Source organism: Antrostomus carolinensis, unplaced genomic scaffold (assembly GCF_000700745.2).
Source record: "Antrostomus carolinensis isolate BGI_N321 unplaced genomic scaffold, ASM70074v2 scaffold29164, whole genome shotgun sequence".
NCBI lineage: Eukaryota > Metazoa > Chordata > Aves > Caprimulgiformes > Caprimulgidae > Antrostomus > Antrostomus carolinensis.
In genome coordinates, this window is record NW_010313278.1 from 1 (window position 1) to 12,243 (window position 12,243).

General features: G+C 40.7%; 1 protein-coding gene across 1 annotated transcript; it reads left to right on the top strand.

Annotated features, from left to right (window-relative positions):
* Positions 1-6: 6 nt before the first annotated feature.
* On the top strand, positions 7-9,486 carry LOC104518618 (fructose-1,6-bisphosphatase 1; the record flags this gene model as incomplete). Its single annotated transcript, XM_010167313.2, has 7 exons — positions 7-113; positions 2,230-2,392; positions 4,100-4,192; positions 5,216-5,359; positions 6,591-6,728; positions 7,956-8,075; positions 9,070-9,486. Coding segments are annotated over 7 exons (957 nt in total), but the record flags the coding sequence as incomplete, so codon positions are not given.
* Positions 9,487-12,243: the final 2,757 nt, after the last annotated feature.

Below are 12,243 nucleotides of genomic sequence, written 5' to 3' on the forward strand. Positions count from 1 at the left end.
GAGGAAGGCAGGCGGGCGAAAGGCACCGGAGAGTTCACGCAGCTCCTCAACTCCCTCTGCACGGCCATCAAAGCCATCTCCACCGCTGTCCGCAAAGCGGGCATCGCCAACCTGTGAGTCCCGGGATGCCGGTAGCATTCCGCACCTCCCCGCGTCCCCAGGGGTCCAGGGGATGCTGCCGCCTCCGGGGTGGTGGGCATGAGGGGTGTCACCCGAAAGGCGTGCGAGTGGGGTTGCGTCCACCCACCCTCTTGCACAGAGCTCCTTTTGCATCTCGAACTCTTGATTTTCTCAAGCTAAATGGATCCTACGACTTTTTAATAACAAAAGGCATGCAGTCGCTGACAAATTCAATTTTATTTTTTCATATTGCATCATAGCAACTTGAGTATATGAAGCTGTGGACGTCTAAGGCTCTTAGAAAGAGCATTGGTTAGGCATAGTAGTCTCAGTCGGAGGGGGCTGACTGACTGAGTTACTCTGGAGAGGCATCAGAAGGAAGTTAGAGCTCTTGAAATGTTGAATAACTTAAACTGGTTGTAGGTAACTAATCCCCCTAAGCCTATTACATATTGGTGGTAATCCAAATTGTACACTGATCAGGGCTTCAGACATGGGCTGCTTCATTACTTAATGAAAAATGTAGTAGAGAGAAAATGAATTTGCCTTTACAAACCATGTAGTGGAAAATATAATAAGCAAAAGGCCTCTGGCAATACAGGCTAACATTTATTACAAAATGTGTGATTGCTGAAAAATTTTGGTGACTGAAGTTAATAAAATAGAAGCAACCTCTAAAAATCCTCCACTTTATGTATATTTTAACTATTTTTCTCTGTCTTGACTTCAGACTTTATGTAACTGTGACAGTTTTTTTTAATCACTATGCGCTAGCCCTTTCATGTAACTCCAGTGTCTATCAGTAAAGAATAGGAACTGATTTGTAAGTCTAAGGACCCATTCCTTATGTGTCCTACGTGTGTTGACAGCTGCTCATGGGTTCAGTACCTGTGCTGACAGCCTTCTCTTATGATACCCTACAGCAGAAGCCACAGCCCCTTCCCAGCAGTGGTCTGGGTGCAGGGCATGCTTCCATCCCCTCCCAGGACTCCCCAGCAAACGACGTGTGAGAGCTGTAGCTGCTGGCCAGGGATTTTCCTCTGGGGATGAGGTCTTGTGCCTCCGCTCGCAAACACGGTGTTCAAAGTACATTGTTTTGTAAAATCACTTTCACACTTGAAGAAAAACGCTCAAGCCACTGTAGCAGAGAGAGAGAAAGACAGAGAATTATGCCTCTTTTTGTTGTCTCATGCTTTAAACAGAAGAAATGCAGCACATTCAAAGTAGTGTGTTCAGCGTTATTACTAAAACCTGAAATATCAGTATTCAGCCTAATCAATGAATTGTAGCTGAAGTACTGGAACTGAAGCTGAGGAATCATCTGAATGTGTGCAGAGCTGGCTATTGGTTTTCTCTTCTAATAGCTAAATTTCCCCTTTTGCTGTTGTGCATGCTTTCGAAATCACTTATTACAAGCTCTCCTAGTACTTCCTGTTGCCAGGTGGTTTGAGTCTGATTAGCTGGCAGAGTTTTGTTTGTGTTTTGTATTCATATTTCTTAGTTTTATTCCCAATGAAATGTTTGCTACTTAAAAGCAAAACTCAAATCATTGAAGCATTAAAAAGCTGATTTATCTGTGAGTAAAGCATTTCTACTGCAATTTGTAAATCATATTGCTACTCAGGAGCAAATTACTTAGGAAGTTATAGTGTAGCTAGTGTTGTCATATTCATTGTTACTTTTTAAAGTGTAAATTTCTAATTAAGTCTTAGCTTTTAAGATATGCAGCTGTAATATTGGAGCCTAGGATTCAGGGGCAGTATTTAGGTCTTAGAGTGAAGAACTCATTAAATACACAATTATTGTAATTCAGCCTTCACAGCCTGCTCTGGCTACGTTTGCCTATAATTTACGAACTATTGAAAGGTGATTCCTTGTTTTGTGTTCCTCACATTCAGTGACTTCTAGATTTGCCACCACAGCTAATGTTAGCAGGTCTCAGCAAGAATCTACCAGACAGTAAATAAAAAACAGAGAGAAGTGAGATATCATGCAAAAGTACCGTCTGTTTTACAAACGTTTTACAAATACAAGGTTGCCAGAAACAGGGCCCTTTGGAAGATGTAGAGGTAGTTTCTCACTAAATGCTCTCCCTTGCTATTGCTCTAGCTATGGAATTGCTGGGTCTACCAATGTGACAGGAGATCAAGTAAAGAAGTTGGACATCCTTTCCAATGATCTGGTGATTAACATGCTCAAGTCATCCTTCAGTACATGTGTTATTGTGTCAGAAGAAAACAAAGATGCTGTGATAGTGGAAACTGAAAAAAGGGTTAGTAGTTTTAAAGGTTCTCCCTGCTTGATTTCAAATTAGCATTTACAGGTGTATTGCTTCAGATCTGAGAAACTGAAACTGAGTTAAACACTGCAGAAAACATGTACTTTTCTATATTGTTGGGGGGGGGAGGGGGTAGGTGGAGAGTGTCAGTCAACATTTGTTCTTTCTGTTATTTCTGCTGTCCACATTGATGTTTGTCGTTTTTACTTTTTTTCTCTATTGTTCCTCCCCACCTTTTTTCCCCCCACCTTTTCCTACTTGTGGAGGAAACCTATTTCTGGTTTGTTCCATCTGATCTCTAGAACTATGCTCTGACTCACTCAAGCCCTTTTGTAAAATAGCTTCGTCAGTAGGACACTGAGGAACTGTTCTGTCAGGTCAAATCTCAAGTTCTTTAATTCAGGCAAATTCTCCTTGAAGCTGATGAAAGACTTAGCAACAATGAAACAAAAATAATTTTTACTTATTTACTGTTTATATTCACAAGTCTGCAAGCACTTTTTGAGTGGTAGTTCCTTTTTGCTACCTCATATTTTGGTGTGATCATGTGATAACCTGAGTTTTTTAGCCAAAAATTTAGCCAAAACAAACAACCGGAACATAATTTAGAAAGTATAATAATGTTTGCTTTGTCAAAGCAGTTCTTTATCTCCCTGTTGAGAAATCTTCAGAATTGATTTTATAGGCATTGGAGGAACAAAAATTGTTTTAGATCTGAACAAATATGATTTTAGATCGTCAATGATCACTGAGGGAGGCTCAGTGTTAATGCTTTTCTAAACTAAATACGGTGTTTTTATCAGAATTCCTGCATGCAGAGTAGAGCATTGCTGAACTTAAATAAGTTTCTGGCATGCAGGGTGAAATTAAACAAAAAGTGAATGAACACTTACTGTTGTTACACGAGATTATTAAAATGACTATGGATGAAATAAGGGGGGAAAAGTCTGCATAAAAGGTACAATTCATTCAGCTGTTTTCCCTGTGCTAGCAATTTCCTGTACCTACAGGAATCCTTACTATAGCAATAGGCAGGGACCATTCTTTTTTGTGAGGGGAAAACCCCCCCCAAAACCATGTTAAGACTACAGACTGGCTAAGGTGATTTCTGAGTATCTGTCCATTCAGAGCACAGAGTTCCGTTAAGGAGTTTAAAGTGGAACATGCAGTAAAGTGAAATGTATGGTATATGAATATGAGGTGTTAAAGGCCTTCTTAATGTCTCTAATTTTAGCTCTATATGAAAAAGGCTGATTTTCTTAATTTGTGTTTTTCCTTATAATTCAGAAAGCCATTTTGTTAGAGATGAGAAAGTGCAGCCTAAATAGTAGATGTTACAGCATGTCTATCAAAATGGATTGGCATTAATTAAATAGATGAAGCTAAACTAATAATTAAAAAGTATTCTCTTTTTATATATATATTAAAAATTGTGTAGGAAAACTTCACCTTTCCCATCTCATCATCTGTTACCCAGCTTCTGCTGTGACACAAATTGCACAATTGTAATCAAGAATGAAATCTGGGCCAAAGAATTGCTAACATTTGAATTCAGTAATAATAATCATAATCTATAAAAGCTTTTTAGTTTATATTTCTTTGAAAGTCTTTGAGAAAATTTTCCTACTGAAGTATTTTCATTTGGGGGAAGTGGGTAAATAATGTCACTAATCTAGTTGTTCCGTCTTTTGTGTTTTCTAGGGTAAATACATAGTCTGCATAGACCCTCTAGATGGCTCATCAAACATAGACTGTCTTGTTTCCATTGGGACCATCTTTGCCATCTATAGAAAGGTAAAATGTTTTTATGTAGGATAGGAAAAACTATGATTGTACACCTTTTGATGAAATACAGTTGCATGTGAAGACTTAATAAAATCCAACTAAACTTGCTCGCGAAAGAGACTTTCAGGACCAGTTTTTAGTTAAATCTGCTCTTTCACAGATGCTTGTATAAAACATTTTTGGGGGATTTGCATTTCCCTCTTAGAAGATGAGGTACACATATGTACATGGAAGCCTGTCTGATATTTAATTAGCCAGGTAAAGTAACTACCCCTTGCAAACAAATCAGGTCTAAGATTTCATGAATATTTGTGTTGAGACAAAATACCACGTGATTGCCATCAACCTGTGGAATGTGCTTTCAGGTTTTCTTGTTCTCTGTACTATAATAAGCCCTGCTAGCCTGAGGATAGGCTTCAAATACAAACCAGAGCTGAAATACGGCATGTGCATTTGAAGTGTCTAATTCACTCTGAAAGGCAGAAACCTTGTCTGAAGGAGCTTGAAATACCAGATTTACATGTCACAAGGTGGGGGGAAAAAGTAAGTCAGATAAAACACACCCAAGTGTGCATTTTAATCACCTTTTGTATGTTGTCATACATCCCAAAGTAACTATTTTCAACTTCATTTTTGTATGAAGCAAAAGAAAACAAAAAAAATCCGAGTACTTTTGAGTACTGTGAGTCATGTTTCATTGCTTGCATTTCAACTGTGCCTTGGAGTTTTCCTCCAAGCTGTGTTCATCATCACCTACAAGGAGGTACACAGCTCTATATTATCTCCTTAATCCTTTCCTGCTTCCTGCATTCCAACTAGTCTTAGACAAGAGCATTTCTAGATCAGTGTGTTTGTCTCCTCCGTATAATTTGTATTAGTGCATCAAGTAGGAATTTCATTTGGGGGTCATGGAAGTATTTGTGCCACCTCATGCAGGGATATGGAGTAGAAGACCATCCCTATCTCAGAAAGTCCAGTTATGTGCCAACTGTAGAAATGAAATAAAGTTGATTATGCTCCTTCTTATTCCAGATGTCCCCTGATGAACCTTGTGGAAAGGATGCTTTACAACCCGGGCGTAATCTTGTGGCAGCTGGTTATGCTCTCTATGGCAGTGCCACAATGCTGGTACTGGCCACTTCTGCTGGAGGTGTCAACTGTTTCATGCTGGATCCGGTGAGAATGTCTTCTATTTCTTTGTTTCTTTATTAAGGATAACAAGGTATCATCTGTAAGAACTGTTTGTCCCCCAAAAAAATCAAACAAAAGAACAATTTTCAAGCTAACGTGGAGAAATGAAGTACACTTAATAATCCATCAGCAATAATGTCAAGAGATTTTTATGTTCTGCCTGTCTGCTGCAGCAGTGGTATGTGTAATTCAACAATGGGAAGACAGCCGAGTCAGTGAAGCAAATATACAGCATGTGCCAAATCATGTGATGTTTAAAATTAGTTGTTTTCTGCAATGCAGAATGCCCTTTAAGACTTGTCTTTTCCTTAATGCTAGGAACTTAGTAAACCAGAGAAGCAGAAATATTTAACCTTCTTCTGTGTTTTCAGATCCCACCATGATGTGTAAAAGAGTAAGTGACGTGTGTGGGTGTATTTGATGTTATAGCAAGCATTGATTGTATGAGTTTTAAAACAAAAATCATATTGATCATATAAAGTAGTTTGCTTTAGTAACCTGGGTTTTTTTTGTAATCGGTTAGTCAGGCTGCGCCACCTGCCAATATTAAATGTTTAGAACCTGCAGTGGTCAAGCTGCAGGAAATACAACTTGGTGCTCCCTGTGAAGTAACAGCTTAAGTAGCTGCATGTATTTTTGTCTGTATTCAGATAGCAGATTTAACTTTGAGCATGCGTGCATGTTATTTTGTTTATTTTTAGCACTAACTTGGAAATTTACTTAGTGAAAACTAAACAGACCAGCCCTTGGTTACAGAGATTGGCTCTCTTGATTCTAGGCTTCCAGTTAAAAGAACTGGAATTTATTAATACCTACAGCTATTTGAAGATGTTTGTGCATTACTTCAACTGGCACTCTCAGTTTCCAAACTCCTCAGAACTGTACTTTTATTTTCAGTCTAGCAAAAGAATGGAGAGCTACACAAATTTACAGCCAACAGAATTTTTTGGCATAGAAAAGTGATAGAGAGCTGGGAATGGTAGTATGAAGAAGCTTGCATGACCCTGGTATTCATGCTCTGTCTGTGTTTTATGAGTAAACAAAAGACTTCCTCTCTAAACTGCACATACCACTTTTTCGCAGGTACAGCATTATTAAAGAAAGTATCAGCTGTAGTAAATTTTTCTTAAATTGTTAGGTATGGTTATGTTTTGCCTTGGCTTGTAAATGAATGAGCAATTAACGTTAACAAATTGGTTTTACTTCTTACTGTTAGGCAATTGGAGAATTCATTTTGGTGGATAGGGATGTGAAAATCAAAAAGAAGGGAAATATCTACAGTCTCAATGAAGGCTATGCTAAATACTTCGATCCTGCAGTCACAGAGTATCTCAAAAAGAAGAAATTCCCTGAGGTAAATGATCCTGTTTCAGAGAAACTTTCTGATGACAAGCAAAGCTCGTAATTTCCAGCTTTATAATCATTGTCTTACACACTGTTCAGAGCTTGTTTTCCTTTCTTGTCTGTTTAAAATGTATCTTTATGTAGGTCTGATTGTTAGAGCAGAAGTTGATGTGACCAGATATTTCACCATCCTTCAGTACTGCACTGCACTTCCATATTTTTTTTCATTTCTTCCCTTCTTTCCTTTTTTTTTTTTTTTTTTTTTTTTTTTTTGATCTTCCATCCTGCTGGGGCCTGACTAATGGCGCTGGAGGCAAAACTGGGCATTTGGCAGTCAAATAGAGAGAAAGTTTTATCAAGCGATGAAGAAATGTGATCGACATGTTTGTTAGATTGCTGCTTCCTCACTGCAGTGTCTGAGTAGACAGAGGGCCGAATGAGGATGGCACTGGGTCATTGCTGGGTGGTAACATGGGCTGGGTCCTGAGAGGTCCTCACACTTTAAAAGCTAGTGTAGTTCCAGGGTCCGTTTTGTGGTCATGCACCTTCCTGTTGTCAAGAGGCCTGGAGCTCTAAGGAGTGCCCATAAAAATCATGTCTGTTCTCATGCCTGACGCATGTCATCACCAGAGTTATTACACTGAAATGGAGTGTAAACATTTACTATTGTTAAGTGTGTCCCTTCTTGACTTCCTGATCTTGCTTTGAACAAAGACTGGTGTTTTCATCTGGCATCTTGCCAGGCTTAAGGTGTTGTTTATTTAGATATTAAAATGTACTCTCTTGAGTATAATAAGGAAATAATATCAGTAATCAATTATTAACTTTTTCTTACCAAAAATGTTGTAGAAACTGGTAAAAATGGGTAGGATAAGTAAGAAAGATCACTTCTTTTGCTTCTCAATATTTTTTTTCTGCTACAAAAGGAAAAAACCCAACATCAATTCCCAGCACTTCATCTTTTTGCTACTAGAAATGAAGTATTTTCCAAAGATTAGAGCACTGATGGAGAGCTGGGATGCATCTATCCTGAAATCTTCTATCAGTCCTTTTTCTTGGATGTTCCCAATTAGAAAATGAGGAGGAAACTGAAATTTTCTCCAAAACTAATTTGAATATTATAAGTGAATCACCACATGGAGGAACTAGGTGTTAGGACCAGTAAGAGAGGGGAGACAGGAAAAAAAGATTAACCTGATGGCTCGAAAGTTAAATTTATTTAAATGTCTTTCTGTAGGATGGCAGTTCACCATATGGTGGGAGGTACATAGGATCTATGGTGGCTGATGTGCATCGCACACTGGTATATGGAGGAATCTTTCTGTATCCTGCTAACTCCAAAAGTCCCAAAGGAAAGGTAAACCTGATAAGCCAAATTATAGAAATGTTACATTATCTGGCTATTTCACTACCACTGATCAGTATTTCGATTGCAGAGCATGTGTTTTGTAACTTGGTAGCTTACAACTCTGGTGTGTGGGTAGGGCCACCCCTTGCACACTGTCATGACTGACAGCAACCTGTTAGCACACACCTGTTTTAGGGCTGCTGATAACCTGTTTCAGCTGCACTTACTTCTTTTTATCCCCAAGCATACTCAGATTATGGAATGTACCAGGGGATGTGCTGTTCAAACAAGCTTCTCTGTACCACCTCAGCTCAAACTGTGCTGGCCCCAACCAAGCAAAACATTACAAAGCAAAGCAAAGTAAAAAACCCACATTACCCTGAGATTCCTATTACAAGCTAGTATGTAAGAAGCCTAAATGTAACATGCCCCTTACCAGAAGTTCTGCTAAAGAGAAAACCATGTGTGTCTTGTATTTGGTACCAGTGCCTCATCTGGAGGAGCTGTGCCTGGCTGCTTCTGCCAGGATAACAGTCAGTCAGGGAAGATCACACACTTAACAGGCTGACAAGGGGACTGTTTATTCAGCAAAGACCTTTCATCTGTTTTGTAATTGTCTGTAAATTATTGCTTCAGGTTGCAGATAAGATGCAGTTATTCATTAGAGAAACCTAATGGCACACTCAGGGCCAGTGTTTTTCTTTCTTTTCTCACAGGCCTACGTGGTCTGCTGCTTGTTAAAGGTTATGTCTTCTGAGGTTTATCTCTGCTTCAAGAGCACAATGCAAACATGAGCTATGGAGAAAGCACTCAAATTGGGCAAATCCAGCATTTGCTGTGTTTTGTTTAAAAGAAAAATCCACACAGTTTCATTCTTGAGTCAAAGTTTATATAAAATATGGAGTACTTGGAGTGTTGATTGGTTTTAAATTAAATGCCAAATATTTCATGATTTTCAGCTTTGCCTGGATTGAGCAATGCCATTTTGACTTTTGTCTTCTAGCTGAGACTGCTCTACGAATGCAATCCTATGGCTTTTGTTATTGAGAAGGCTGGGGGAATAGCAACAACTGGGCATCAAGCAGTACTAGATATAGTGCCCGAGGACATCCACCAAAGAGTGCCTATTGTCTTGGGATCTCCTGATGATGTGAAGGAGTACCTTGAGATAGTCAAGAAGCATTCAGCTAAGTAAAGAAATCTTGCTGAAGCCACTGTGGATATGGGGAGAAATGCCTTACAGCTGAACCAAAGAACGCACTGCAGTACTGCAAGACTGAACTGTCTGACCTCTGTGCCAAGAGAGCAAACGCACCATATTTTCATAAGATTTTTTTAAAGTGAAATCTTGTGCAATTGCATTGTGCAATGAAAAGCATTAAAAGATTGCATTAAAGGAAGTATTAAAAGTAAAAGCAAGGGAAAAATAAGTTTGCTTTTTAATTTATCATTTGTGATTGCACAAAAGCCACTGTGCTACGGGGAAATACTGTGTTGCATTCAATAACTAGGGGAAGACTCAGCTTTTTCGGACAGGCTACAGACTGTCACCAGAATATCTGACTATGTCTTCTAAAAATCTTGCGGGGGGGGAAGATTCAGCAGCCTTTTACAGCAAGTGACCTTTCCTAGACCAGTCTCTAGTTCTTTGGCAATAAATACAAATGCTGACGTGGACACCTTCACACGTTGTTTCTAGGCCCCAGAAGTTACTCACTGTACTGAAGTCTGGGGTTATTCTGGCCGAGAATTAACATTTGTGAAACATATACATTAGTGACTGTTAATTCTGACACATAATATTAATATTGCCAGTTGGCACTCTATCTGATCTGGTTACACAAGGAGGGCAAGTGACATTTCGGAGGTGGATTTTGAATTGGGTAAGGAGCATGTGCAGATGGCTTGGTGCTATTCTGCTGTGATGAGATGGCTCTCTTTGCCAAAAATGATGCTTGCTTGCTTGATGAAGAAATGAACCTGTGTGTTGCTAGCAACCCCCACCAGGTGTTCTTTGTGTTATTTTGGGAGTGTGCATTACCATGGAAAAGGATTCTGCTGCACAAGCAGAACCAAGTTGCGAAGATCCCCACAAAGCATACTGACATTTAATATGCTGATTCAGAGCATGCTGCTGGGAACACAACGTTAGTGGTCGGGAGCTAGATGGCCTGTCCACCTGTCTGGGTACATTTTATGGCTGTGGCTCACAAGCTTTTTGAATCAGTCCAAATCTGCAAATCTTTGACATTTCTCACTGCCCACTTACCTTCACCAAACACAAACTAAAAGGGACACATGGGCATCACTGTTGGGTAGACTGTCACTGAACATTCACTCAAGCTGTGGTCTGGGAGCCCCAGTCTATGGGTGCAATGAGCTATGGACCCGCCTGTCTGAGGATCTTGCATACATCAGTGCAGATAGCCCATCTGAGCTGGGTTCTTCATGTTAAACAAGAAAAGAGTGCAGGGGAACCTAGAGACCATGGTGGAAGGACATGTTTTGTGAGGGCTCACACACACAAAAAAACCTGGGCGCCCTTGTTCTGACTCAGGTTGTGTTTGGGGCATTAGGAGGCAAACTGGCAAACCTTAGATGGGTGTATCCGTGCGTCTGTTCTCTAAAGTGATAGGGGACAAGGCTTTTCTGGCAGGGACTGAATGGCCTAGCTTCTGCTGAAAAAGCTGTTTCTGATAAGACTTTGTTAGTGAAGACAGGACTTGCAGGGACTTGAGCCCTCAAAGGATTGGGACAGTCCTGAGAATCTCCACTGAGCTCTCGTTCTGCTTGTGTGCTCCCTTTTCACACAGTGAGGGCTGAAGTCTGGCCCTGTGCAGGATCTGGCCCCTCTGTAGGCCAAACCCTGCTCTGGGAAATGAGTAGACCATGGCTTACATACTTTGCTTGGTAGGCACCTGCAAAATCAGCACCCCACAAACAGCGACCATGCAGTATGCTGTCTGATCTCTGATTGATTGTCCTCTGGAGGAAGGTTCAAACCCCCATCTCCCAGCAAGGTGCCCTTGTTGCCAGTCTGGGGGCCAGCCTGTCAGGAGAGGGTTTACTACCCCAACCTGTGAGCGCTGTGCCGTGGTGTGGGAGAGGACTTTGTGCACCCAAACAGACAGCGAGTGGGACGGCTGTGTGCTGGGGAACTCCTATGGCCCAGGCTTTTCTTCACAAGCTGCTCTTTCTTGTGCTAAGGTGAATGCTGCTTCCTCTGCCTCTTCACCTGAGCAGCTGACCACTGGGATATGGTTATGCAGTCACCTGTGTAAAAGAAAAAAAACAACAGCATTCCTTGCATCTGTTTTGTCTTTTCCTTGTAATTTCAGAAGAAACAGCAAGTCTCTCAGTTTTTGATGAGGAGTGAAGGTGGTAGGAGTGGCTGGAGATGCCTGCCTCGCACATGGAAACACTTCCAAAAGGAGTTGCATGTTCTCATCCTGAGCATTGCCTTACTTGCTGGCTCTAGTACATACCCCATAGCACTTTAGAAGGCTCCAAGCTCACTTAGTCAGCTACAGCAGGCTGCATTCTGAGGACGCTCAACCTCTCTGAGGTTCTAGATACTGCTTCTAGGGGAAAGTGCATGACTGTTATTATGCACAACTTTTTTAGATCCTTAAGTGTTTTAATTCAACCTATCTCCCCAGAGCCACAGCTGGATGCAATTTTTTTATTTAATATACTAAGCAGAGAGTGGTCAGAAGCCCTTACAGCTTTTTTCTCTTATATCAGTTTGAACTACCGTGCCTCACTACTCTGTTGGCACAACTTGACAGACGGTATCTACAGCAGCTGTTTTTGTGTAGCTCTAGTGATTCCTTGGCTGTATTCTGCCTCCAACCTCTTCAGGAATCCCTGGGCTGCATATATCTATTTTTAAGACACCATACTGGCAGGAGGTAAAGGTTATAGAAGGAAAGGCAATGCTGCCTGTGTTTGCTAGGTCAGTTTCCAGTGTTTTGGTTTTGCCTGTAGGTTGACATTTAGTAGTTAGCATTTTTCACACTGTGAACACCTTTTTCTTTCTATATGTAACACATAAGCCCACATTTGAATGGCATCCCCGTGTAGCCCCCAACGGGGAGAACTATTCAGTAATCTCCTTCCACAGTCCCTTTTCAAGGCCTCACCCTGTGCGTTGATGTCAGGCAGAAGGGTGGGTTGG